This window comes from Nyctereutes procyonoides, unplaced genomic scaffold (genome assembly GCF_905146905.1).
Source record: "Nyctereutes procyonoides isolate TBG_1078 unplaced genomic scaffold, NYPRO_anot_genome, whole genome shotgun sequence".
NCBI lineage: Eukaryota > Metazoa > Chordata > Mammalia > Carnivora > Canidae > Nyctereutes > Nyctereutes procyonoides.
In genome coordinates this window covers 30,895,920-30,922,884 of record NW_026575047.1, presented here as the reverse complement: position 1 = coordinate 30,922,884, position 26,965 = coordinate 30,895,920, and the positions used below count along the sequence as shown (strand labels likewise).

The following is a 26,965-nucleotide window of genomic DNA, read 5'->3' as shown; positions in this document are numbered from 1 at the left end:
TGACGCCATCTCCAGGAGGAGAGTGAGAGGAATCCCTGGGTGGTGCAGCGGTTTAGCGCCTGCCTTTGGCCCAGGGCGCAATCCTGGAGACCAGGGATTGAGTCCCACGTCGGGCTCCCAGTGCATGGAGTCTGCTTCTCCCTGTGCCTATGTCTCTGCCTCTCTCTCTCTCTCTGTGTGACTATCATAAAAAAAAAAAAAAATGAGTGAGAGAGCTGAGTTAGATTTGGGGGACACTCAGTTGGTGTCAGACAATTGCTTGATGATGTCAGTGGGAAAAAATGTCAGAATTGGGTGCAGAATTGTATACTGACACCTCTAACATCACATTCTGACCCCAGCCCTGATCACCCATGGCTCTGACCCCTAGCCCTACCCACCCAAGCCCTGACCCCCAGCCCTGACCACCCCAGCCCTGAACCCCAGGCCTGACCATGCACAGCCCTGACCCCCAGCCCTGACCACCCCCAGCCCTGACCACCCACACTTCAACCACTCTCACCCTATAGGGGCCCATGGCATCTCCATCACTTCTGCCTCCCAAGCCTCAAGCAAAGCTCATCTTTGACGCTATCTACCCCAGAACTGTGCAGGGAAAGATCCTGGAAATGTGGCTCCCAGCATAGAGAGCATGGATAGAACACTCTGGAACACACAGTATCAGACGTCCACCTCAGTCCTGAGGGGGACCCTACTGCAGAAGAGGCCTTACCTGCTTTTGGGGGGCAGAGGTGGCCTGGAGGGCTGGGGAGGAAGTCCCACTCCACCTGCAGTGACCAGGGCTGCAGCACCCCTCTCCTGCCACACCCCTCCCCCCATCAGCTGGCTGGGCCTTAGCCCCCCTCCCTCAGCTGCATCCCCCCCCCACCTGCAGCCCTGCTGCTGCATACCTGAGCTAACCAGCAGGGTGCCCCGCCCCCATCATCTACAAGACTCTTTAAAGCTCTTTGTTATACACCATTTTGGAAGTTTTATTAATCAAATTAGGCCACTTTTCTCTTTTCTGATTTGTCCCATTAGAGAGGTCTTGGCCCCAAGGTTACATGTTCCTTCAGAATCGCTTCTAGAAGTTTTCCACTTTTATCATTTAAATCTTTGATCCACCTGACATGAACCTTATAGAAGGTTATGACATTTGTCCCTGCTTCCTCCCCAGTTATGTACATCAACATACCAGTGAACATCTGTCATAGCCCATGTCTGGGCGAGCCACCCGTTCTGGTCTCTCCCCACCAACGCCATCTCCCCACAGGGCCTGAGTGCTTGGTTTTATCTGTGAAAAAGCAAAATCCAACTGAGTACAGTTGAAGATCTCATTGGCTTTACGAGATGATTCATTAACCAGCCAGCTTTTTGTCTCAGATAGGGGTCCAAGGTGATGCACAAAATGGGGGACGTTTATGGGCAGAAGTGGGGACACAGGAAAGACCATGTTGTTTCAGGCAAGATTCCCCTAGGGGACGTCCTCTCCCCCCAGGGACATCCTCCCCCCCAGGGATGTCCTCCTCCCCAGGGACATCCTCTCCCACCAAGGATGTCCTCCCCCACCAGGGACATCCTCTTCCTTCCAGGGACATCCTCCTCCCCCCCCCCAGGATGTCCTCTCCCCAAGGTCATCCTCCCCCACCCCCAAGACATCCTACTCCCCCTGGAATATCCCCCTCCCCCAGGACACGGCATCACACCTTTTGTCCAGGTGTCCCTCTCTGTTCTTTACTATGATTAAAGTCTTCTCCAGTTTCATTTATTCATAAGCATTTCTCAGCTTTGGTTGTTATGTGAGTTTTCCTATTCTTAACCAGTTATTAATAAGACAAAAAATAAATTTTATGTATTAATCTTATATATTTATCTTCTTAATATAGTAGGGTTTTTAAAACTTTTCTTCCAAGTTTCCTGGTTTCATAATCATGTCTTTGGCAAAAACAGATCATCGTTGCCTCTCCTTTTCCAATATTTGCACAGTGACCTTGTCCTTGGTGATGCTGACCCACAATGACGGTCCCACTGTGTGTGGCTGCCACGTGCTTGCTGGATGGGGTGGGAATGACATCTGCATCCCTCCCTGAAAGTCCTGTCATGCTGGGAACTTTCCAAAGGGCTGTCTGCATGATGCAGGCCAATGACCTCCTCACACTGATTTGGTGGGTTTGGTGACGCTGCTGGTGGTTCTCTGATTTTTCTCAAAGGAGCCCTACTTGGTTGTACTGTCTTAGGTTTGCTAGGATTTTACTTAGAACTTTCACTTTATTTTCCTGTTTTGTATTCTTTTAAAAAGAATCAGGTTGGTATTAAGACATGAAGTGGGACATTTTCTTCTTTTTTACAGTTTAACATAGTTCAGATAACATCTTGGGAAAGCATTTTGACAATCCCTACCCAATTGATCCTGCAATCCCGCACGTAGGAATTTACTGCATAAAAATACTTGTCAGTTACAATCCACATACAAAAAAATCTTTTTTTTTTTTTTTACACACATACAAAAAAATCTAATTAAAAATTGGGCAGAAGATCTGAATAGACATTTTTCCAAAGAATACACACAGATGGCCAACATGAAAAGATGCTCTACATGACTGATGTCAAGGAAGTGCCAATCAGAACCTCACCCTGTTAGGATGGCTCTCATCAAAAAAGACAAGAAAGAACCAGTGTTGGCGAGGACACAGAGAAAGGGGACCCTCATGCTCTGTGGCTGGGCACACCTGCTAGTGCACCTGCCACCGCAGAGATGAACCTGCAGGACCCTGTGGGGAGTGGAAAAGCCAGACACAAAAGGATATCCCACGGGCCTGCAGTTCCTGACGCCCTGGAAGAGTCAGGTGCCCAGAGGCAAGAAGTAGGATACCACGTGTCAAGGGCTGGGAGAAAAGGGAGATGCTGCTCCATGGGGACACGGGGTCAGTTGGGAGGGGCAGGGGTGCTCACCACAGTGGGAACAGACTTACTGCCTCTCAACTGGACGCATAACGGTAGGTAAAATGGTAGATTTCGTGTTATGTGTATTTTACTACATTTAAAAAATTGTGGAAATCCTAAGTACTTGGGACACCTGGGTGGTTCAGTCGGTTAAGCATCAGACTCTTGCATTTTGGCTTGGGTCATGATCTCAGGGTCGTGGGATTGAGCCTTGCATCAGGCTCTGCACAGAGCATGGAGTCTGCTTGGGATTCTCTCCCCGGCCCTACCCCCAACCAGCGCGTGCATGCACCCTCACTCTAGATAAATAAAATCTTAAAAAAAAAAAGAAAAGGATGGGATGCCTGAGTGGCTCAGCAGTTGGGTGCCTATCTTTGGCTCAGGTCGTAATCCTGGGATTCAGGATCGAGTCCCACATCAGGCTCCCTGGAGGGAGCCTGCTTCTCCCTCTGCCTATATCTCTGCCTCTCTCTGTGTGTCTCCTATGAATAAATAAATAAAATCTTAAAAAAAATAATGCTGCAAAAAAAAAAAAAAATGGAAATGCTGGCAGCCCTGTGGCTCAGCGGTTAGTGCTGCCTTCAGCCCAGGGCCTGATCCTGGAGACCTGGGATCGAGTCCCACGTCAGGCTCCCTGCATGGAGCCTGCTTCTCCCTCTGCCTGTGTCTCTGCCTCTCTCTCTCTCTTTCTCTGTGTCTCTCACGAATAAATAAATCTTAAAAAAAAAAAAAAGGAAATGCTAAGGACTTTTTTTTTTTGAAATGCTAAGGACTTAAATATCCAAATGATCTGTAAAAAGAGTAACAAGATTGAAAGATTTATTATATCAGATTTTAAGACTCATGGTAAAAACAGTATGTATTGACACAAGAATAAGAATCATTAATAATGGACAGAATGCAGACTATAGATGTAGACACATATTTGGGGGCAATTTATTTATTTTTTAAGTTTATTTTTCAGTCATCTCTACACCCAATGTGGGGCATGGACTCATGACCCTGAGATTAAGTCACATGCTCCACAACTGAGCCTGCCAGGCATCCTGGGCAACCATTTGAAAGATTTAAGAAAGATTTATCTTTAAGAAAGATTCCCAAACCATTCAGTAGTGGAGGGACAGCTGGGGTCGGCAGCCGGTGCTGTGACATGGGACCTGTGTTGGAGACATAAACTGCACCCCTCCCTCACACATGAGCTGCTGAGTCTAACACGGTGACTTTCCTGGTCAACTTTCTGTTCCCCTGAAGCTGTCTTGTCTGATTTTACAAATGCTCACTAGTGTGCCTAAGTACACACAGGGGTATCCACTGCGCCGCTGTCACGAGAGCCTGGTGGGATCTGTTCATCTACCTGGGACCCATGCAACTGCTGCCGCCACGCGGACGTGGTGCTGCCCTTGCAGGGGGGCAGGGTGTCACCCTGCATTACCACAGAGTACCCAGGAAGTTGTACCATGACCCTAGCAGGAGGGCTCAGAGCTGTGCTCGGGGCTCCTCCCCAGGACCATGTCACACACATGCATGGGGGTAACCAGGAAGGGCTCAGAGGAGCCAGAAGCAGTCCCGGGGTTGCACAAGGGCCAGAAACTCCAGCACCAAAGGCTGTTTTCCAAAGACATCGTCAGTTCCTGAATCTCAGGCCTTCCTCTGCTGTGTCCTGGTGCGGGTCAGCCAGCGGCCCCTCCCGCCCCAGCCCACATGTTCAAAGGAGGTATGTGTGGCTGGCCAGCCCCACAGAGGGTCAGCATGCCCTCCGCCATGTGTATGTGGTTCACCATGAGGCCTGTGCATCTGCTCCCTCATCTTCCCCTGCTCTGACCCCCTGACATGTGGACTCTCGGCTCTTGTGGATCTCCTGGATGACAAGAAGGTGGAGGTCCCTGAAGACAAACTGGAAGGGAGTAGAGAACTGATGCTGCCTTGGAGGAAAACAAGGATGGTCTCCTGGTTGACGGATGATCTTGGATCATGCTGACCTAGTGCCCTACAAGGCAAAACTGAAGGGCAGCCGATGCCTTCTGCTCTGGCGAGAGGAAAGCGCTGGTTGTAGGCCACTGAATAGGTCTAATATAGGACACGCAGCTGTAAATGGGAATCCCCCCCCCTTGAATGAGCTGAAGGATCACCCATTGTTCTCAAAGATGCACCTGCCTTTTGGAAGCCAAACCAAGGTGTGCCAGGAAGACATGCTCCTGTGCTTGTCAAGGCTTCCATTTTGGTGGCTCTGAAGCCATTTGGGGGATTGGGCCTGTTCTTTGGTCCAATTATACCTCCAGGAAGTGGGTGCAGGTCCCTCTGGGGAGATGGCCCCGGGCTGGCACCCCGCACAAGCCCTGGTGTGAGGTCCTCGCCTAGGAGTCCTGGAGATGGCAGCTAACTCAGAGCCAGGGGCTGGAGCTCCCAGGCAGGTCAGTGTGACACTCTTTCTCTCTGAAGCGATGACCTTCCAGCTATGAGCCCATTTTCTTTGCTCAGGGTGTCCTCCCCTCATTGTCAAGCCTCTGACTGATACCACCCTACTCCCCTGTTCCTGGTACACAGCAGGTGGTCAGCAGGACAGCAGAGGGGTTGGAGGGAAGCAGGACCTCCTTCTGGGCCCCCCTGGGGGACACAGCTCATGGGGGCTGGTGGGGTTGGGGGAGGTTGCACAAAGGCTGCAGACCACCTCCTTATCCCTGCCCCCTCTGACCCACCAGAGCTTTCCAGGATGCACAGATACCAGTAAGGCCACCAAGCATCTTCTCATCCCTGTTGCCTTACACCCATGCCTGGGCCTCCCCAAGAGACTGATCTGCGGACCCCAAGTGTCCCTGAGGCCCAACGTATTATCACAAAGGAAAAACGCCCTCTGCCATCTTCAGCACATTGGCATTTGCAGTGCTGGGTGGAAAGGCTGGGTCCTTGGTGAGAAACAGGACATGTCCCGTGTCCCTCCCACCACACACTGTCTGCAAAAAACACGTTTCCCTTAAAAGTGTCCCCAATGAGGCAGTAAAATGTACTAATTTTATTAAATCTTGGCCCTGGGACACACATCTTTTTAATATTCTGCATGACAAGATGGACAGTCTGTGTGACAGACTCCCACCATATGGTGTGACAGCTGTCAGGGAGAAACCCGTGGTCACCGTTCAGCTGCCAGAAGATGCAGCTGCAAACATTCTTCACAGGAACATGATTTTCACCTGAAAGGCCTCTGGCGCCTGGTGGATGTGCTCTTGGAAACCAACAAAGGGAGCTGTCCCTATGGGGAAAACAAGTCACGTGGTTGTGGTGGCCGGTGGCAAGATTCTGGCTTTTTTTGCCAAGGTCAGGACCGTGGAAGAGCTGCCTCCACCACTTTGAGCCCGAAAACCCACCCTGGGAAAGGCTCTGTCGGGGTGGGAGAGTGAGAGCAAGCAGCTGATGGTGTCTGTGCACTGTATTGGCACAGAAGACACGCATGACAGGGAGAACCAGAATTTTCCAAATGCCCGGTGTACAGCGTTACAGAGCGTGGCGAACAGAGAGGTCCCCGAGGCACGGGACCAATGGCTGGCTGCAGGTTCAACACAACTCTGGAAGAGCTGGTGGGCTGAGTCCACACTGCAACTAGCCCGCACAGCCAGTGTCCTTCCTGGGAGAGGTGTCCACCATGATCTTTCTGTTCCAAACACCTGTCCATGCAGCACCGGGTCTCCCGTGGACACCCACCAGCCCGAGGCTGGAGCCAGCTGTGACAGCCCGCGGGCTGCTCTCCAGCATGTGACACAACGCCCCTCTTCTCCTGAAAACCTTTTGTTTTGGAAAATGTATTTTTCATGCAATTGTTGTTTATGTCAACATGTAATGGGTTTATTATTTTGAAATGAGTTCAATTTTTAAGTTTTAGGTTTGATTTCTAGTAAGGTCTATTAGGTGTTAGAATTGGTGGCAAGGACCCACAGGAACAGAGGCTGTGACATCTTCAGGGCCTCCTAGAGCATGGAGGGCCCTGTGAGTGCAGAGGCTCGGGGACCAGCTCCGGGCAGCATGCATGCGGTCAGCTCCTCGAGAAGAAGCCACTTGGCTCTGGCTGGCCTGGGGCCCTGCCGCCCCTAGTGTAGTCTGAGTTCCTGTCTCCTGATGTTTTTCCAGCTTTGACCCTGACAGCACACTGGCTGCATGGGTGTGTGACTGACTGCACACTTTTTGCTTCTGTTCTGCATTTCCCAGCGCCACATGAGGCCCAGAAGGTCTTCCTCATCCTTCGGCCTCAGACCTCTGCCCAATTCTTTTTCATTTGAACTTAAAAATACTTTCTTCAGGGGCACCTGGGCGGCTCAGTGAGTGAAGCATCTGGCTCTTGATCTGGGCTCAGGTCAGGATCTTAGGGTCATGAGTTCAAGCCAGTGTCAGGCTCTGCACTGGGCATGGAGCTGACTTCAAATTAAAAAATAACAACAACAACAGCAAAAAAAAACAACTTTCTTCCATTTAAAAATAAACAAAAACCCACAATGTTATTGAGACTATTGCTGGAATTACATTAATAAAATGATGACACTTTACTTTGGCACTTTTAGGAGTATGCGGTTTCTCCACACGCTCAGGAATTGTTTTAGATTTTACAATAAAACCGTAGTTTTCTTCATGTCGATCCTGTACCTTTCTGGTTAAACTTGCTCATTGACTCCCTGCGGTTCTCAATTATGACCCTGAATGGAACATTCCATTCTCATAATCCACAGGTTCAAGGTGGTTTAAAGAGTTCTTGATCTTTTGTATATCTGGTTTTCTGGGAATATAAAAATATCATCTGAAAATAAAGGCAATTTTCATTTCTTTTATCCCACTTATTTGTTTGTCTTGATGCATTAGCTATATAAATGCCAAAATTAAATAATAAAGGGAGAGAAAGCATATTTGTTTGGTTTTGGAGTTCAGTTTTTGGTGTTAAAAGGATCATTGTCTTGCTGGATCTTATCAAACAGCTTAGTGTTTACTAATAGAGTCACTTTCCCCCTTAATGGACCAATAACTACAGAAGAAATCAGAGACTCCCTACAGACACACTATTTATGAAGCGCGTGACGCAGGCGGTTGTCCGGCTGGCCTCCACCTGACCACACCGGTTCTGCTCCAGCCCAACAGAGTATGGGGCAGCACAGAATCTGCAGACATGGAGAGAGACAGCACTGATCCCACACTCAGAGAGACAGCTGGGAAAGTTAAATAGTGCAAATGACTTCTAATTACAAAGGCAAAAATGCTACATAACATACTGCAACTATCGCCTTCTGCCACTATGTTAACCCTGGTAGCCCTGGCCACAGCTCCAGGAGTGCCAGGATGGTTAAACCTGGTATGCCATGGCCATGGCCACAGCCACAGCCATGGGAGCACCAGGACAATTAAGGTAAGGGAGCTCCTGCATCACTTGGAGCCACAGTCTGTGGCTACCTCGGTGACCCCTGGGCCACTCTGATGGGGTTCTAGCCAGCAGCCTTGGCATAGCCCAGCTGGCTGAGTGTCTGTCAATCAAGTTCTCGCTGGGACATCATGTCTCAGGAGCAGCTGGGTTCCTGTGCCAGAAATCAGCCCTCAGTTCAGGTCTTCAGGATGAGGCACTCCCTCAGTCTCCTGTGTGGTGGGGTTTTGGGGCTTGTTCTGTGCATGCCTCCCCAGCACTGGTTCAGTGACGTCATGCTGGTAGCTGACACTGGCCTTGCTGGGAACACTGACCGTTTTGGCAGAAATTGGTAAGTTCACACTTCAGCAGAGCCTCCTGTCATACATTCACCGAACTACTGCCTTGGGTCCCAAAGCAGCATGGTTTGAGTCCATGCACATGTGCTCTGGGGAGGTCCCCGAGCTGGTGAGCCAGGGGCATCCATCCTGTCCCATCTGGCTCTGCCCTTGGGACTCTGTAGCCAGGCCTGCGACTGGCCTCTGCTCCACCTGCTCGACCTTGGGTGGCTGACTTCAAAGGCCACCGGAGTGTCCCATGAGGGGTCACTGTCAACCAGGATGACTGTGACAGCCTCCTGGCAGGACCCCTGCCTTCATCCCACCTGCCATGGGGCTGCTCAGGAGCACCCAGAAGGAGCTTTTCTAGGTCAAAAGTCAACCATGTCACTTGCTGCATCGCCTCACAACCCTGCTGGGTGGGCAGCAACATGCTGGTCCCAGGGGGGGCCAGACACTCCCGTGCCCTTCATCCTTTGCAGTCAGAGACCAAAGCCCAAGTGGCCAACAGGACTTAGGAAGAATTCAGCAGAGAAGCGTCTGGAATGGTTTTCCTGCTGGAAAGGGCAGAGGCAGGGAGGTGAGCATTATCTCACAGCTCTGGACACCACCACCTCCTGCTCAGAGGGCCCCGGCCAGCACAACACCCAAAAGCTTCCTGTGCGTCTGTGGCCTGGCAGCACTGCCTGGTTGCTTCTGTGAGGCTTCCTCATGCTTGGGGCCAGCCCTTCCTGTCCTGCGTTGACCACCACCTGCTATCATGTCATTTCCTTCTTCACGCGTTTGCCTCCTCGCCTGGAACGGGAGTGCATGAGGCCAGGTCTCTGTTCATCAGCGTGACACCCCCAGGCCTAGGAAAATGAACAGGGTGGTGCCTGTGGGTAGCTGTCATTGCTCTGTTAGCCTTCTTGCTGGGAGGCGATTGGAGCACCCAGTACTCCAAGGAGAGGGCTGAAGGCTCCCTGGGTTTGCTGTGGCATCAGAGGCCACCTCAGGAGTACTGCTGCAGACTCTAGGGAGGGGCAGGCAGGCATCTCCCCTTCAGGACAGTTTCTGTTACGAGTGCAAAGCTGCCACTTGCCTGTTTCCATATGCTTTTGTTTTTGGAATAGACCAACCTGGCGCATTCCCTCTGAGCTGGAAAGGTGAACTCTGCTTCCAGGGAGTCATGAAAAATTACACGTTTAATGCCGAAAGCCATTTCAAGTATCATCGGTAGTCACCACACCGGAGAACAGGTTCTAGGAGTTCCCACTGGGGGATCACCCCCGTGTGACCTGGTGTCCTTGGCCTGTGTCTGAGGAGGGGCTTCCACACCAGGAAGTCCGATCCAGGAGCAGCCCCAGGGGCCAGCGTGAGGCTGGCTCCCTCTGGGACCTGGCCTGGCCCGGCCGGCCTGTGTTGTATGGCCAGCCTGCTCGGGCCCTGGCTGCCCACCCGCCCGCCAGCCCACCCGGCAGCCTACACGTTGGACTTGGCAATCATCTTCTCCAGCAGACTCATCATGCGCTCCTGGAGCTGCAGGCTCTGCACCTGCAGGAGGTTCTGCTGGTCCAGCACGCGACGCACCTCCCGGCACGTCTCCTCCATGGCGCGACTCAGCTTGCGCTGCTCCTCCAGCATGGCCTCCAGCAGCCGCAGCTTCTTCTTCTGGAAGTGGCAGCTCTGCACCTTGCGCTTCTTCACGGGCCGCTCGTCTGACCTGGAAGGACAGTGCCAGCGTGTGGATGGCCGGCCACACAATCAGGGCACCAGAGGCTCCGCCTGCCTGACTCTCCCACCCACCTCAGTGGACACATGGGAAACAGCCCCTGGCAGCCGAGCAACTGCTCTGCCCTCCCTCCCCCTGGTCCAGCAGGTGAGGAGGGCTGTAGCCCTCCTCCCAGGATGGTGAAGGGGCCAGGGGGCTGTAGGCACTGCTGTCCTGTGGGCCTCTAGGCAATCCAGTGACCTGGGTCACAGGATAATCCAAACCCCCTGTAGCCTAGGTGGAGCTCAGGAGTAGCAGCCACACGGGGGGAGAGATGAAGAGGACTGGGTGGGAGGGGGGCAGGGCAGTGTGGCCTCTCCCCCAGGACTGGAACCTCTGGTAGTTCCAGGGAGGCGAAGGTAGCCTACCGGGTGGTAGGCCCTGTGCTCTCTGTTGTGGGCTGGGGAGTATCCCTGCTCTAACTGGCCAGACCCCACCAGTCCCCTTGCCTGGGCCCCATGCTTTGAAGTAGAATGGTGACCTGGCCAGTCTCAAGGGCAGGGGTGCCAGTCCCACATCCTGGCCCTTGCGTGGCGCCTGGGGCAGCTGTGAGTCTGGGAACCAGGTCAATCCACGGAAACACCTGGCCATAAACCTCAGGTTTCTAGCTGACTCCATCTGGCCATCCACAAATGCATTCTTGTTTGGGGTCTTTGCTGAGAAATCCCCTCCAGGGAAGGGGCTCTGGACAAACCAACTGGCAGCCCCTGATACCAGACCTTCCTCATCTTACCCCCATCTGACAGACCTGGAGGCCAGGGCTGCGGGAGAGGCAGGGCCAGTCAAACCCACTCTTTTCCTTCTCTTCTCAGACTAGCCAACTCCTATTCACCCTTGAAAGCCGAGCCCTAATGTCCCTCTTTTGGTTCCCCTGGCCTCCCCAGCACAGGAGTGTGCCTCCTGTGTACCTGTCTGTAGGCATCTCCAGGGCAGGTTCAGGTGGCCGGAGCTGGCCCAGCAGGATGTCTGTGAAGGGATAGCAGAGGGGACAGGCGCGTACACTGCAACCAGCTGAGGGGAGCACACTGGAGGCTCAGCCCAACATGCCTTCCAGCCAGCCTAGCCAGGTCAGGATCTGCTTGGGGGTGATGGGGAGCCCAGGAGCCAGAAACTGGGGGCTGGGGGGAATGGGACATTGGATTTCCTCCATGTCCCAGGCCCCACACCAAGTTCCTTCTCTCTCATGACACTCCCAGTCACCCTCAGACAAAGTGCTGATTCATCCCCATTTCACAGAGGGAGACTGAGGCCCAGAGAGGTCAAAGACTTTCCACACAGCTAGAAAGTGATGTAGCCAGGAGCCAAAACCAGACTATGGACATGAAGGCCCGCACTTCAATAACCACCTGCCTCCCAGTCTGAGGCCTCCCCATCTGAAGCCTCCTGTCTGAGGCCTCCTGGTCTGAAGCCTCCTGGTCTGAGGTCTCCCTCTCTGTGGCTCCCTATCTGAAACCTCTCCATCTGAAGCCTCCGGGTCTGAAGCCTCCCCAGCTGAAGCCTCGGTCTGAGGCCTCCTGGTCTGAAGCCTCCTGGTCTGAGGCCTCCAGGTCTGAGGCTTCCCCGTCGGAAGCCTCCTGGTCTGAGGCCTCCAGGTCTGAGGCTTCCCCGTCGGAAGCCTCCTGGTCTGAAGCCTCCTGGTCTGAGGCCTCCAGGTCTGAGGGCTCCTGGTCTAAGGCCTCCCCATCTGAGGCCTCCCCGTCTGAGGACTCCCTGTCTGCGACCTCCCCATCTGAAGCCTCCCAGTCTGAGGTCTCCCTGTCTGCGACCTCCCTGTCTGAAGCCTCCTGGTCTACAGCCTTCCTGTCTGCAGTTTCCCTGCCTGAGGTCTCCCTGTCTGTGGCCTCCCCGTCTGAGGCCAGCCTGCCTGAGGCCCCCTGTCCCAGGACGCACTTGCACACCACCTAGGCCTTTGCAGCCAGCCAGGGATGGCAGAGGACACCGCCGCCCCAAGAGCCGCCGCCCATCACCGCTCCCAGCCCCTTCTCTGGCTGCCGGGCTCCTGGCCCCGCTGGTGGTGGAGGCAGGGAAGGAAGACACACACTACCTGAACTTAAGGGACAGTAAGCTGGAGGAGCTGTCGGAGCGATCGTCCTGGAAGCGGCCTTCGTAGGAGCACTGGTTATACGGTAAGTACAGAGGGGTGGACTTAGCAGACGGCGACAGGGACGCCTCGGTCTGGGACGTGGAGGGCCCCGGCTGCTGGCCGTCCGGCAGTTTGCCATCACAGGACTCGGGGACCTTGGCCAGAATCCTATCAATGGCTAGGTAATAGGGCCAGTCGGGCGGGACGGACTCGCTATCTGTCATGCATTTTAATTTCCTGAAACGAGAGACACAAGAGCCAAGGGTGAGAAACGGAGCTGCTCCCGGCCTGTCCTGCCTGGCCCTCGGTTGAGGGGTGCTCAGGGGTGCAAGAGCCCCGGGGCCCAGGGAGCCGCATGGCTCGGGCGGGTACCACTCTTGGCCAGACAGCCTCCCCAGAAGGACTCCAGAGCCAGGGTGACATTAGACTCTGAGAGAAGTCAGGCTGGGGACCTAGCCCACCAGGGACAATAGAAGCACACGCCCCAAACGTGAATACGGTCATCTGGGAGTGTGGGGGCCTGAGCTGGGCTGAACTGCCTCTGTCCTGGTTGTTCTGTAGTCTCTAAACTCCCTACAGTGAACAAATATTCCTTTTAATAAAATATACAAACATAGGAATAAAATATAAGTATGATATAATACAACCATAAGGTATCATAATATAAGAAATTTGTTTTTCTAAAGAGACTGCCTTAGAAGTGAGAACCACAGGAGTTAGGAGCATAGGTTTTAGTGTCCAACACATCTGAGCTGTGTCTCATCTCCACCACTTTGCTGTGTGACCTTAGGCAGGTTCATTAACCTCTCTGAGCCTTCATTTTCACATCAGTAAAATGGGGATGAGCAAAGTAAATTCGTCACAAGCTCCAGGGAGAATCTAATAAGACAATGCCCAGTTCCCAGCAAACAACAAACATTCTTGGCTGAAGGTACCAGGAGGCAGCAGGGCTGGGCCTGATCTTCCTCATCCCTACTTAGACTCCGGGGCCAGGGTTATGCACAGCATAGCTCTGCCCACCGTGGGCTGGAGCCCCGTCCAGCCCTGTGTCCTGCCCTTCCCCACCAGACAGGCCTTGTAGTTCCCTGGGTCTTGGCCGAATTTGGGGAGGTCAGCGATGGGAAGACTCAGCTGCAAAAGAGCTGGGAAGGAGGCCACCACTGGGGGGTTGCTGTCTGCCCATCAGACCCAGGCTTAGTCTGTGGCCCCTACGTTCCTGCCCCACGCTTCTCCCGGGGATGGAGGCCCTCATACTCTGGCGACCCCTGTGGCCGATGGCTCCTGTCTCTTGATGTGGGCTTCCCTCCAGGGCGGGCCCCTGGTCACACTCACACTTTCGTCACTAGAAATACTGAGCTGAGCATCTGACTGAGCTGCCTTCAGCAAATAGACCCACCTGGACAGCAAGGGGGTCTGTGGCCCATGGCAGCAAGCTGAGGCCAGCTGCAACAGGAGGAGGCCTTAGGAGCATCATCCACCAGTCTGGATGTCCAGAGTAGAAAGCCAGGAGCAGGCCACAGAGGCACAGGCTGCTCTGTCTCCTGACCCCAGGACCATCCAACACCCTGGAAGCTGCACAAATTCCGGGTGTGGGAAGTGGAGGACCGTGCCTGGGGCCCCCACCCAACCTCTGCCTAGGCTCCCCTCCAGCACGCCCAGAGGTCTCCCTGTGCTTGCTCTGACCACTCAAGTCAGGCTCTCCTTGGAGAAATGAGGGAAAGCCTGTTTCTGGCACAGGAGACCCCTGAACGGTATTCCAAGAGACCATGTTCCACGGAACCTGGCCACCCCCACAGGCTTCCTTAGCCTGACAACCTCAATATGTAAGGAGCTACCATGAGAAAATAAAAGATTTTGCTATGGGAGGCTTTCTGGGTGGGGGTGGAAAGAAACAGATGAAGAACCAGTCGACCAATTGAAGCATCAGCCTGTTACAGGCTCTGTGGTCTAGGGCTCAGTTCCCACCTCCACCCCACCCCCCCGGGAATGGGAAACTGCAGTCTTGTACATGTGTGCAGCCCTTACCCCCAGCACCCAGGGTCTGGAGGGGTGCCCCACTGGAGGGCCCAGGCCCCACTCTGCTGCGCCTGCATGGCCTATGGGCTCCCTGGCCCCCATCCCCACCTCCAAGAAGGGAACAGAATGCCTCCCCTGGGACGCTGAAGATGGCTTTCAGGATAAATAATGAACAACTCTGCCAGACACCAATCAGAGCCCATGAGTTACTGAGTCAGATGGGAAGCTGGTAAAGCAGCCGGCCTTGCCTCTGCAGTGCCCCCGCCCCGCAGCAGGCACAGAGGGCTCGCCATGTGCATGCAGGTGGCAGGAATGGGAATACACACGCATCTACAGACAACCTATCCCTTGCACCATGAGCAGGTGGCTGCTATTTATGTGGTGACTGAGGCCCTCAGACCCTTAGTGGTTGCCTCATTTCTGACCCCTGGGCCGGCCTGGGGGCTGGGACAGCAGGTGGAAATGGGCCTTCGGGCAGGTCCAGGCCCTGCAACTCCTCCTCCCAGGGCCACAGAAAGTTAACTGGAAATAGCCGACTGGGTATCATGACAGGCTGAGAGCTATAGGCCGGGGGTGGGGGAAGGACAGCAGTCGGCTCCTTGCCTACTGTTGCCAGGGACAGCCCTCTCAAGGTGCCCAGGGCAAGCCTGCAAGCCCTGTGTGCAGCCACCCCTGGCTGCACCTCTGCCCTCTGCTCACAGCAGCCACCTTGGGCACCTGCATATCCTCTGGGGATGTGGACAGGCCCACCCTTGCCAGCATGCCCTGTGGCCCCCAATCTCATTACCAGTCTTCCCCCTGTGGCCCCCAGCAAGACCCTAGTCAGACCATGACCCTTGCCCTGCCTGTGACCCTTACCATGCCCATGACCCACTCCATATCTGTGACCTTGGCTGCACCCAGGACCCTCTGCACTGCTGTGATCTCTGCTCTACCCAGGACCCTCTGCACACCATGACCCTCTGCAGATGGGCTTGGCTCCCACACACCCAGAGACACTGGGCCCGTGGGGACATAGCTGCCCCCTCACCCCTCCCAGGGGCCAGAGCTCCCCTGCCTGGAAACCTTGTTGGCAGCCCTGACTCACAGCTCCCCTCATGCCACGGGGGGGGGGAGGGAGGGGAGGGGCGGGGTAGGTGGAGGCATCATAGGCCCACACCTGTCCTTCCACAAACAAGGCCCCTCCCACAAGTGGGGCCCCTGGGTGGTCCAGGGCTCCAGTATCAGCCCTACTACACACCCTGCTCCTGACCGTGGCCCATGATGGCAGCACTCACGTCTGGGCTCAGTGGTTGCTGGGAATGACAGAGTGTCAGCACCAGGCAGGACTGCAGGCCTAGGAGCTGAGCCTCCTCCTCACCCCTGGCCTCAGTTTCCCTGCCTGTACGGCAGCCACTCTGCCTAGCTGAGCCATGCCTGGGTGGCCAGCCTGTGGTATCCTGGTTGGCGGGAGGGTGTGTGGAGCCTGGGCGGGAGTCGTCTGTGTGGGCGCCTGTGTCAAGGGTCTGGGGAAGGGTGCTGATCACCCCAGCTCTGCCTCGCTGGGCCTCAGCTTCTCCCTCTCCTTGATGGGAGGCGGCAGATAGTTTGTAGAGGCCCCATCTCGTGGCCCGGCTCTGCCCACACAGTGCCTTCCCACCTCAGCACCGAGGGGGTCCGTGGCAGCAGTCTAGGCACAGATGGCTGGCTGCCAAGCCATAGTGCTGGCCGTGGGGGTGCATGGTGGTGCGGCACGTGGGGCCCATCTATACAGGAAGGAGCCGGAGCCCAGGGCGTGGGGGTGCGTGCGGGTGTGTGGGGTGCGCAGAGTGCATAGGCATGCGGCGCGTGGGGCCCACCTGTACTGGAAGGTCATGTTGGTGATCTTGATCTTGATCTCCTCGCCCAGCCGGCGCTCGCCTGTCATCTCCAGCAGTTTGCTGGCCATCTTCTCGTACACCTTGGCATTGCGCTTGGTCTGCTTCAGCTCGTCGAAGAATTCCTCCCAGACGAGCATGAGGCCGCGCATCTCGGCATCGGTCCAGTTGCGGGCACGCCGGTGCTTCTCCGTCTGAGGGGACACGAGGTAGCCAGGCGCTTCGGCTGCTGCCATGCCGGAGGTACCTGCGGGGTTAAAGGAGCGCGCTCAGGCGGGGCCTGTGGTCTGCGCACCAGGGCGGGAGCCCCACTCCTGGAAGGCAGCTCCACGCTCAAAATGGGGCCTACATCTGACAGGCAGGAATTTAGTTAAAAGCTTTTAAACGGGAAACGTCATTTTGATGTCACGTTTCCATAGCAACAGAGCAACTGCATAAGCTACAACAACAGAAACCTTTTAACTGAAAGCGCAGGAATCAGGGCTGCCCTGACGGGCCATCAATATTGCAGCGAGTGGGCCAGACCTCAAACCTACGGCCCAGGCGCCAGCCCGGCCACCAGGCCTCACCTGCTGGGAGCCCAGCGTGCTGGGGTCCAAGCCGAGCCCCCAGCTCAGCCCCGCCCCACTTGCACAGACCAGGGGCCCAGGAGGAGCCCGGGGGTGGAGGGTGGGGGGTAGGCAGTCAGGGTGGGGTAAAATGAGGGGCCAGGGCCAACAAAGATGGAGATGGGGGGTAGCAAGGAGGGGGCACGGAGGCAGATACCCCCAGGGACCCTCGGCGACATACATGCAGGCATGCCAGCCCTTGCCTACCCACCATGCGCTCCACACACAGCATCCCCCCAGCAGTGCATGCACACTCCGTGACTGGAAACTAAGTGTGCCAATACCAGGCTGGGCAAGAGTGGGACTCTGTCCATTGGATCACCTGTCTCCCTCCTTGCAGGTGAGGCTGGTTGCTGGCCTGGGTGATGGGTGAGCAGAGAAGCCAGGGCAGTTCTTGAGGCCGAGAACAGTAGGCAGGCAGTATGTATTGGTCCCTCCCACCCTGGGCAGCCCTGCCACAGCCCTAACCACCCTGCTCAAAACCATCTGCACCTACACCCACTTCTACCTGGTAGGCGGCATGCTCTCTGTAGCCCCAGAGCCTCACAGAAAAGGGTTTGCTAAATAAAGGCTTGCTGAGTAACAAAATGAAAAAATGAAGGGACCAGTCTTAAGTAGCCCCTCTCCCTTCCCAACTGATCATCTAGAGTTTGCTTTTGGACTTACTGGGGAATTCCTGTTCATTCTGCAAAACCCTGTTCTGACATCACCTCCTCTCTGAAGTCTTTCCCACTCCATTTTGGTCCTTCTTCCCTTTTTCCCTCATGCCAATGGATCTACCTTGAGCCAGGCCATTTTATTTTTCTATTCTAGTTGTGTGACCATGGGTTCAGAACACTTGCAAAAGTGAGAAAATAAGAATTTGAGTATTCTCTGAACACTGGGCACTGTTTTATGAGCTACACACAATTATCTTCTACTTTGATCCTCATGGTCACTATGTTCCAAGTGAAGAGCTGAAGGGGTAGAGAGGGGAGATCACCCAGAGGGCAAGCGGCTGGCTTGGAGCTGAGTCTGACCCTGTGCTGTGTTCTCTCTTAAAGGAGCATTGGCTGGCAGGCTCCCAGTTAAAAGACACCCATCACCCCTCCCATGTCCATGGTCCTGGGTGGGGCATACGACATAGCCAGTGCAAACTGCTGTGTACCTGGAGAATCTCCCCACCATTTCCTGGGGCCTCCTGGAAGGCAGGGATGCTGGCAGGGTGGCTGCTGGTGGGTGGCCATAGGACCCTCACCCTCTCTCAGCAGGTCTCTGCCAGAGTTTGACTGAGGCTCATGACGATGTCTCAAGGGCCAGGGCCACAGCTAGGGCTGGCTAGCAGTGGCAGGGCTGGGGGGACACTGTAGGACAAAGGTGAGTAAGACAGAGCCAGCAATGAGACAGCATGACTATTCCTGGGGGAACTGGAAAGGTGGGCTTGAGAGCCAGGATGAGGATGGGCTGAGGTGTCCCCTGAGGCTGGCCAGCTGATGTCAGCAGGATGGTCAGCCAGAAGAGGAGAGCAGGGCCACGCAACCTGTGAGTACCATGGGGACAAAGCGCCACCTAAAGGCATCAACATTCCAAATTAAAAGATTAGGGGATCCCTGGGTGGTGCAGCGGTTAAGCGCCTGTTTTTGGCCCAGGGCGTGATCCTGGAGACCTGGGATCGAATCCCACGTCGGGCTCCTGGTGCATGGAGCCTGCATCTCCCTCTGCCTGTGTCTCTGCCTCTCTCTCTCTCTCTCTCTCTCTCTGTGTGTGACTATCATAAAGAAATAAAAATTAAAAAAAAAAAAACAAAACAAAATTAAAAGATTAAACTCCAATGGTTTAAATGCAGGAGCCCAGCACACCTGCTGGACAGGCCCCAGCCCTGTCCCCTAGGCGCAGGCACCCAGCCAGGCTCCAGCAACCATGGGCCATCAGTGAGCCTGCTAGCATTTGTGGGATTCTGGCGGTGGGCTAAGCCTAGGGGAGGGACTCCCAAAGTCCAGGCTGAAAATCACCATGGTTAATAGAGATCCTCCTCAGATCTGACCATGCATGTGAGTCTCGCTCCAAGTTGGCCTAGAATGCAAGAGCTGAACTTGGAATAGGGAGCTGTTGCTCAGGTGGAAGGGTGGGAGGTACCCAGGATGGGGTGGGTAGATCAGGGTCAGAGCTGCAAGTGCAGCACGCCAGGGCAGAAGGGGCACGTGTGCACGCTCAGAGGGGCCTGCACCTGCCCCATTTATCTGGCTCCTGCTTCAAGGCCTGGGCCTGCTATCAGCTTCCTATAGGTGTTCCTTCCTCTCCAGGGGGTCACCTGGGGACACAGGGACATGGCCACCCGGCCAGGCAGCACCCTCCAGGCATGGGCGCCTTGCACGTGGTGCTCAGGATGTCGGAGAGTGACTGAAAGGCCCTCCAGGAAGCCCTCAGTCCTTAGATAAAAGTTTTCAGCCCCACCTGAGGGCTTTCTCCAGCGCAGCTCCAAGGGCTGAGCCAGGCTGCCTCCTGGCATCTCTTGGCACATGGGCAGAGCTGCTGGACAGGGCAGTCTGGCATACTGGCTTGGCTGGGGATGGTGAATACTCATCAGGAGAAGCTGCTGTCCCAGGGACCCCAGCCTGGAAAACACTGAGAGAGCTGGTCCCACTGCTTCCAAGAGGCAGCCGCTGGCCTCTGGGTGTCGCACACAGGTGGTTCCTGAGGAGGAGTCTGCACCACCTACTTCCCCTCCAGCTGGCATGTCCAGAGGAGTCAGGGTAAAAGGCTGGACTCCAAATGTCTTTTCAGGTTTCAATGGGCATTGGAAGCCCCCCCAGAGAGGGGAGTCCTGGGAGAGCTTCTGGAAGCAGAGCCCTCATGTGGTCCTCCCAGGGCAGGTACCCACTAGGTGGAAGGGGTTGGCAGGGTAAAAACCCAGCTGCCCCCACTGGGGAGGGCCCTGCCTGTCCTTGGTGGGGAGGAGCTCCATACCTTGGCACAGCTGCATGGCCTGCTGGGACCCTCAGTCTCTGAGGGATGGGGAGGCAGAGGGCCAGGGGCTGGGTATCCGGCAGTACCTGTAGGGAGAAGGGGTAGTCAGGCCTCAGCAGGAGGCCCCTGTAAGCCTCCATCTCCACATGAAAGGATGCTCCCTCTGAGGTACTTAGGCTGACATGGGGGCTGCAGGTAGGAAGCAGATGTGCCTGTGAGGAGCCTCTGGCACCTGCCAGGAGCAGGCACTGGTGAGCCGAGCCTATCACGGTGGGCAGGTGAGCTCAGGATTGGAAATACTCCATTCTGGGCAAAGGCAGGGAGGCATGTGGAAATGTGGCTGGAGGGTGGCTGGGGTGGCAGGGTAGAGCCGTGGGAGGACGGGACTGGAGGATGGGCTGTCCCAGTGGAAGGGTGCAAGGATCGTCCCATGATGGCCTGGCTCACAGTGGAAGGAAGCTTCAAGCTGCCACCCAGCTCCCTGCTGGCCCCACTGGCCTTCTCCCTACACCTCCAGGTAGCCATACCCTTCTCTGTCAGCACTCTGCCTCAGTGGGCAAGCCCCGACCCTGCAGCAAGGGCTACCCTGGACCCACCCACACCCCACGTGCCCCTCAGGCTCCCTAGAGGACATGGCTGACAGGGAGGCCACTGGAGCAGCCCCCACATCTGTTTGGGAGGCGAGTGGCAAGTGCCATCTGACCAGATGCAGGGGCCAGGCTGTCAAGACTCCCAACTCAGTAGAAACTGCAGGACATGCTCATGGCTCCCCAAATGGAGTCTTGGTGACACGCCACCAAGTGGCACTCAGACTACTGCCAGGCTGCTTCGGGGGCAAGGAACAGCCCCCCAACACATCTAAAAGGGCTTCAGAAGCTTCTCAAGTGAGGTCCTGCCCTCCATTGAGGGCACCTCTACCGTGGCAGCAGGAGGGCAAGTGGCGGATATGCAGCGGCAAAGCCCACTCACACCAGGGGCTCTGGGACCCTTCTTTTTAGAAACAATGGGTAGGCCAGGTGTGCTCAGATGCACCAGGCAGGGTCTGGCTGTCCAGGCTTGGACGAAGAAGGCTGTGAGGACACAGCCTTGGCAGCTTAAGGTGCCATCAGAGGCTTTAGAATTATATCACAGAGGAGACAAGAGTTGGGGAGCTCAAGTCAGCCCCATGGAATGTTAGAGCAGAAGTGAGACTGCAGCCCTAGTGGGGAGACACTCCGCCATGGTCCCTGTGCAGGGCAAGGGGGTCCTGAGGCTCCTGGCGCCAGGCTCTCAGGGCTGTCACAGATTCTGGGGGAAACCCGTGTGCTCATCATTCTCCAGCCCAAGGGCAAGGACTATGGTGCCCGTGTCTCCCTTGCTGGCACCTGCTGTAGTGTGGGCTCTGGGGCTGCCCTGCCAAGACAACAGGCAGCTGATTCCTGCCAACTGACAGGAACCCAAGAGACTTGGGTGAATGGTACTCCACCTGAGCAGCCTGCCGCCTAGTTGTCTGTGCAGGCTGGTGGGCAAAACACCTGTACCCCAAGAGGACTGCTGACTGCCGACAACACCGACTGCCAAAGCTCCCCAGGAGGGGTCTGCCCAGAGCTAAGAAGCATGGTACCCCATTCAGCTGATTAGGTAAGACTCTGAGGAGCAGGGATGACTCAGCTCAAAGCTGACAGGCTGGGAGCCAGAAGCCCAGGAGCCAGCGGGGCCCTGCAGGGTGCTCAGAGGCCAGGCCACAGTCCATGTGAGCACTTCAGCTACCCTGGTGTCCTTAGCACCCCTCAGGGCCCAGATGCACATGGAGGCAGAGATTCAATGCTGAAACCACATGGCCCTGGTGTGAACAGATGACGTCACTTGACCGGCTCATGTCTGGGGCCCACTTCCTCACCCTCATCCTGCATCCCTGGTGGAGGTTCTCCGAGAATAAGCATGCCTCGCAGCCCAATAGCATGTGGTGTCATTTCCCTTTAATTCAGATACACAATGTTTGTAGCAATTTAAAAAATTTAAATACACGTCGCATGTCAGTCCTTCCCTCTCCTCTTGGAAGTGGACAGTCCAGTCCAGGCCAGGGCTCCGGGACATGCCCCTCATAGCCTTGCTGGCTCCCAGTGTCGGGGGAAGGTGGTGGCGGTGTGGCAGGGGTGAACACCCTGATGACGCTCAGCCGCAGCACGAAGCAGTGATTATGGACAGGCGGCCAAACTTAGCTCAGCCCTGCCACCTGCCACAGGTCCTTGATGGCCAGGGTCCTCGAGCGCCGGTGGTCACCACCCAGTTTGCACTGGGAGACTGTGGTGACTGTCCAGGGCCAGGTGCTCTCAGAAGCACTCAGGGTGGGGTGAGGGGGTTCCTTCAACTGCATTGAAAGTGACAGGTGCATGGGGGAAAGTGACCCCAGAACCTTCCAGGCCACCTTCACTTGTCACAGCCATCTGAGTGGGCCACTCCCTGCTGAGGCCATGCCCAGGCCAGCAGCAGCAGCACAGCCCTCCAAGCTCTCCAGCAAGGCCGTACCCCTGTTGCTGCCCACTGCCCCACAGAACCACCCCATGGTCACCCTGGCTGGGAGCCATGGCTTCAAGGGCTCCCTCAGAGGGAAGGACAAAACACAAAGTGAGGACGGCTGCTAGGAAGGATGCTCACAGTATCAGAGGAAATGAATTCCACTCCCCACAAATCCCAGAGAACCACGCCCACTGCAGCCCTGCAGCAGAAGGAAGCTTTGTCTGCAGGTCAGCCAAGAGCAGTTATTGCTGTTTTGTCTGTTCCAAAGGAACCGCCAACAAGGGCTCGCTGTAGCTCCCCGGGAGAAGCTGCCTCATGGTCTTGGGGATTTGCAAGTGACACCCCGCAAGGAGGGGGCGGCCTGGGTGCGGTGGGGGTCCTTTCAGAGGTGAGGCCTTCTGATGTTACATTCGGGGTGTCTGCAGGGGTCAGCCTCATTCATCGTCTGGAAAGGATCCATTTGCTGGCAAAAATATGACAGGACAAGAGAAGCTGGTACAGACAGCTGGGAGTTGCCCACAGCACTTGGCGGGGCAGCAGGGGAGGGAGGCGCGTTTCTGGAGGAGCCATGCTTAAGGGCATGGCCCTGGCTTCATTCAAATTTGTGGAAAAGTGTCGGCAGGAAAACAAACCCTCTCCCTGGCAAATAGACCTGCCAAATTAGTATTTTCAACAAAATTTGGATTGATGATAGGATTGCTGCTTGCCACAGACTTCTAGGAACTTGGTAAAATGTTAATTCCTTGTGCAGAAAGCTGGCAAAGTGGATGAACCCTTTCCTAAGTAGGATTTTAATGAGCAATGACATGGTTCCTAGACACCTCAGCCATGCAGCCAGCTCCATGTGGCACATCTAAAAGTCAACTTCTGCAAAAAACTTACGCGGCCATTCCTGGTAGCCTTGCATACCTGCATATTGATATACATATAATGATAGATCTGCACACATGCACACACACACACACGCACGCACTCATCCCTGGCTAGAGAACTTCACTCACCAACTCCCATCCACCTCCAGATCACACAGGCCAGTCTTTGGGGTCAGCACGTACAGCCAGAGCTAAGCTCCAGGGCCCCTGGCTAAGCACCGACTATTTTGGATCAATGGCAAATAAGGGAAGACAATGACGCTTCCAGGTGAGCCCAGTGATATGGATCCTAAGGGGAATGGTTCCAAACCTTACATTCACAGTGTTACTTCCTACAAATGTAAACCCCTCACCAGGAACAGCATGCAGCCTGGCCTGTGATGTTCTCGTCTTGGAGCCGCTGAGGTGACGGGGTGAGAGACAGGCGGTTTCTAGGAGGTGGCAGGGAGAGATGGGAGCCCAGCGGAGGTGGGGGACATGGGAGATTTCCTTCTTAAGATTCCCTTCCATCCTGCTCAAAAGCGGGACTCATTTCTATTGCTCATGCCCTTGCTTGGTGGGGCCTCTGTGGGGGCTGGTGGGAAAACCCTGCACCCTAGCAAGTCCCAAACTGCTGTATCAGGAGAGGGTAGGAAGAGGATGGCAGTTCTGGGACAGAGGGTCAGCAGGCAGTTTGGTGTGTGCCCCACAGCTGGCTGTGTATTGTGGTGGGATGTCAGGCCCATACCCAGCCAGATGTAAGGGTAATTAACCATGTACCAAGGCTCCTCCTCCTCCTCCTCCTCCTCCTCTTCCTCCTCTGGCTCTGGAAAAGGGCTTCAAAATGATCTCCACTCACCACATGAAATACCCAAACCACTGCCTGCATTTGAACTCAGGACCAAACTGACCCACATGGCAGTCATCATGCAACCGGCCTGCCTCTGGGGCCAGACAGCAGAGTACCCACCAGCCTCACAGGCAGACAGCAAGCATGGCCCCACTCGTAGGCACACCATGAGCTCTGCCCAGCAGAGGTCAACCCAAATGTCCATGCCTCATCTGCACTGCATTTGGCTACTTTGGGGCTGGAAACAGAAAGTTGGTCCAGCGGCCTGGGCCTGGGGTAAAAGCAACAGCTCTGAGGGGACGTGGGCCGGCCAGTCACTGCCCAGCCCTTCTCCTTACTACCCCTTCTGAGCCCCATCACATGTCCAGTGGGTACAGATCTGCATCCTCCTGAAAGGAGGCCCACTTTACATGTTGAGCTGCAAAGGGGGCCAAGTGGGTGCTGGGGTCCTTCTCTAACAGTTGTCAAGATGCCGAGCTTTGCTCTTGACCAAGAGTGGTACAAATATAATTCCATTACACGCCTGGGCCCTAATACACAAGAGAGGCCACATGGAGAGCAGATTTCACAGCGGCCAGTCAGCCCCCAGCCAGACCCCGCTTGGAACAGGACCAGACAACATCCAGGCTGGCGTCATTGGACACGACAGACTGCCTGTAACCAGGAGAGCTGGCCTTGTTGGCTAGGTGTCAGCACAGCTGTCCTTCACTGGGGAATGGAGCCCACAGAGCCGTCAGTGTGGAAGGGTGAGGGAGCAGCAGGCGGGCTGTGTATGGGACAGGGGGGCAGGCACCTTCCAGTCCTCAGAGTGGCTGTGTGAGTTCCTGACGCAGGCACCTTAACATGAAACATCTCTAAATTCTAAAACATCTCTAAACAGAAGTGAACTCGTGAGAAAGGGTGGAGGGCACCACAGAACATCGCCAGCGTGTTAATAAGGAAGACAGGTGTGTGTGTGTGTGTGTGTGTGTGTGTGGGCGAAGGGGGGAGCAGGGAAGCTGCAGGGCAGAGAGCAGGGGCTGCCAGGGAAGGACCGGCCTGGGGCAGCTTCCGCAGGCTCTGTCACATGCGGCACAGACTTGGTAATGCACATACTTTACACGGGCGTAGAAAGTTACCTTAAAATTAATCTCTTTACTGATATAATTAAACTTTAAATCCTGAGAAGAAATCAGAGAAAGGAAGTATGGCGCTGGGTGTCCCGTTCCCAGCCCCCCCCCCCCACCTGCACACACCGCAGCGGTCCCCTCCAGGACTGGGTGTGGTCCTGACCCCCAGGCCAGAGCCCCGGGGAATGCTCCTGAAAGCCCGTTGGCGCCACCTTCTGCTGGCGGGACAGCAGAGAGGCCCTAGGACACAAGAGCAGCTGTAACCCGATGACCACGAGCAGGCTGGGTGCTAAGAGGAAAAGAACACCTGGTTAGCTGGCATTTTGGAGGAGCTGCAGCACAGAGGGTTAGTGACACAACTGCTCCTGCTCTCTGCGAGGACTCAGGCTCAACCCCACGGTACTGCACATGTTCCCTTGCACGCAGCCTCACTGCCAAAGAGCTCCTCTGCCACGTGGCAGAGCCGGACACCGCCTGCCTGGCCTTGATGCGACTTGAGGGGAGGCCTTTGCGGAGCCACGCCAGTGCAGGCAGGGCCCCCGGCTCTGTGCTGCTGCCCTGTGTGGGCGTTCAGCACGTGGTGACTTTGTGGACATTCCGCAAACAAGTCAGCAATCGATGATACGGGTTTCCTGGTGCCGCGACCACCTCGAACACAGACTGGAAGGCCCGGCGGTCCAGCTCCTCCTCTATCTGGTGTCTGTAAAAGTCCGTGGCCACCAGGCAGAAGAGGTTAACGTCCACTTGTTCCAGCTTGCCCATCCTGCTGATAACGTGGGGAAGGCTGGCAGAGGAGTTAAGGGAGCAAGGCTCAAGTGAGGGAAGAGCAGTCTCCTAGGCATGCCTCCCAGTCCTCACCAGGCTGTCCTTCAACAAAGGTCTACAGATGGGCCCTGGGGGCCCTGAGAGGCGGCTGGAGCAGACGCCAGGTCACCTGGACTGTGCAGCAGCAGCAGCTGCCTCCCACTTTGGCTCCTGCCAGTCACACCAGGAACAGGCAAATGGACGCTGCCACTCTGGCTGGAAGCCCGGCTCTGCCCAGTGGGACAGAGGAAGCAGGCAAGGCAGCCTGGGGAGCCCCAGAGTGAGGGTGCTCCACTCCACAGTACTTACCTGGCCTGGCTCCCTTCACAGCGCTGGCCGCTGAGGCTCCCACTAGCCCTGCTCCCGCAGAGTGAGGGGAGAGCCATGGCCACCCGGCCCAGGCAATGCTGAGCGAGGCCTGACACCAGCACCAGGACAGCCGTCTGCTCAGCGGCTCTGGTCTGTCTTGGGGGAAGGCTGCCAAAGGAGAACATCCCCTTTTGGCAGCCAGCATTTTTGGGGTGGGAACTGGATCTTTACTTAAGCCTTGTACCCGAGAGGATGACACAGGCACAATGGACAAAGAATAATGAGAAACAGCACTGGCCACATATGCAGCTGCATGGAACCCACGAGTGGGTGGGGGGAGGTCTACAGGGATGGGCTGCTGCCCTCAGCATCCCTCCCACCCCGCCTCTCCAGGCGGTCCCGGTCAGTGTGGTAAACACTCCCTTTTCTTTCTTTCTTTTTCTTTCTTTCTTTTTTTTTTAACGCTCCCTTTTCTATCCCCTTACCAACATTGCACTCTGTCAAGGTTTAAGGTAAATGTCATTTTGACAGCTGGGTTTCTTTAAAGGTTAGGCTTCAAAACGTTAACAGACACTATCAACCCAGATGCCGAGAGCAGGGCCTGTAGGACTGCTTGAGAAGGAGCTATCGCCCCTGGCCCAGACCCAGGGAAG

At 55.5% G+C, this 26,965-nt stretch overlaps 2 protein-coding genes across 2 annotated transcripts in view; both read right to left on the bottom strand.

Moving 5' to 3' along the window:
- Nucleotides 1-3,872: 3,872 nt before the first annotated feature.
- On the bottom strand, nt 3,873-26,959 carry MSANTD1 (Myb/SANT DNA binding domain containing 1). Its single transcript, XM_055326748.1, has 5 exons — nt 26,313-26,959; nt 19,891-19,976; nt 16,319-16,583; nt 12,426-12,701; nt 3,873-10,333 (listed from the first exon to the last, which is right to left on the bottom strand). The coding sequence occupies exons 2-5, from the start codon at nt 19,904-19,906 to the stop codon at nt 10,093-10,095; spliced, it is 798 nt and encodes a 265-aa protein (XP_055182723.1). The 5' UTR covers nt 19,907-19,976; nt 26,313-26,959; the 3' UTR covers nt 3,873-10,092.
- The window catches only part of HTT (huntingtin), a 152,202-nt gene continuing 147,068 nt past the window's right edge, over nt 21,832-26,965 (bottom strand). Inside the window, exon 67 of the mRNA XM_055326749.1 lies at nt 21,832-25,983. Within this exon, the coding sequence (XP_055182724.1) occupies nt 25,770-25,983 (214 nt within the window). The 3' untranslated portion in view covers nt 21,832-25,769. The remainder of the gene's footprint in view (nt 25,984-26,965) is intronic.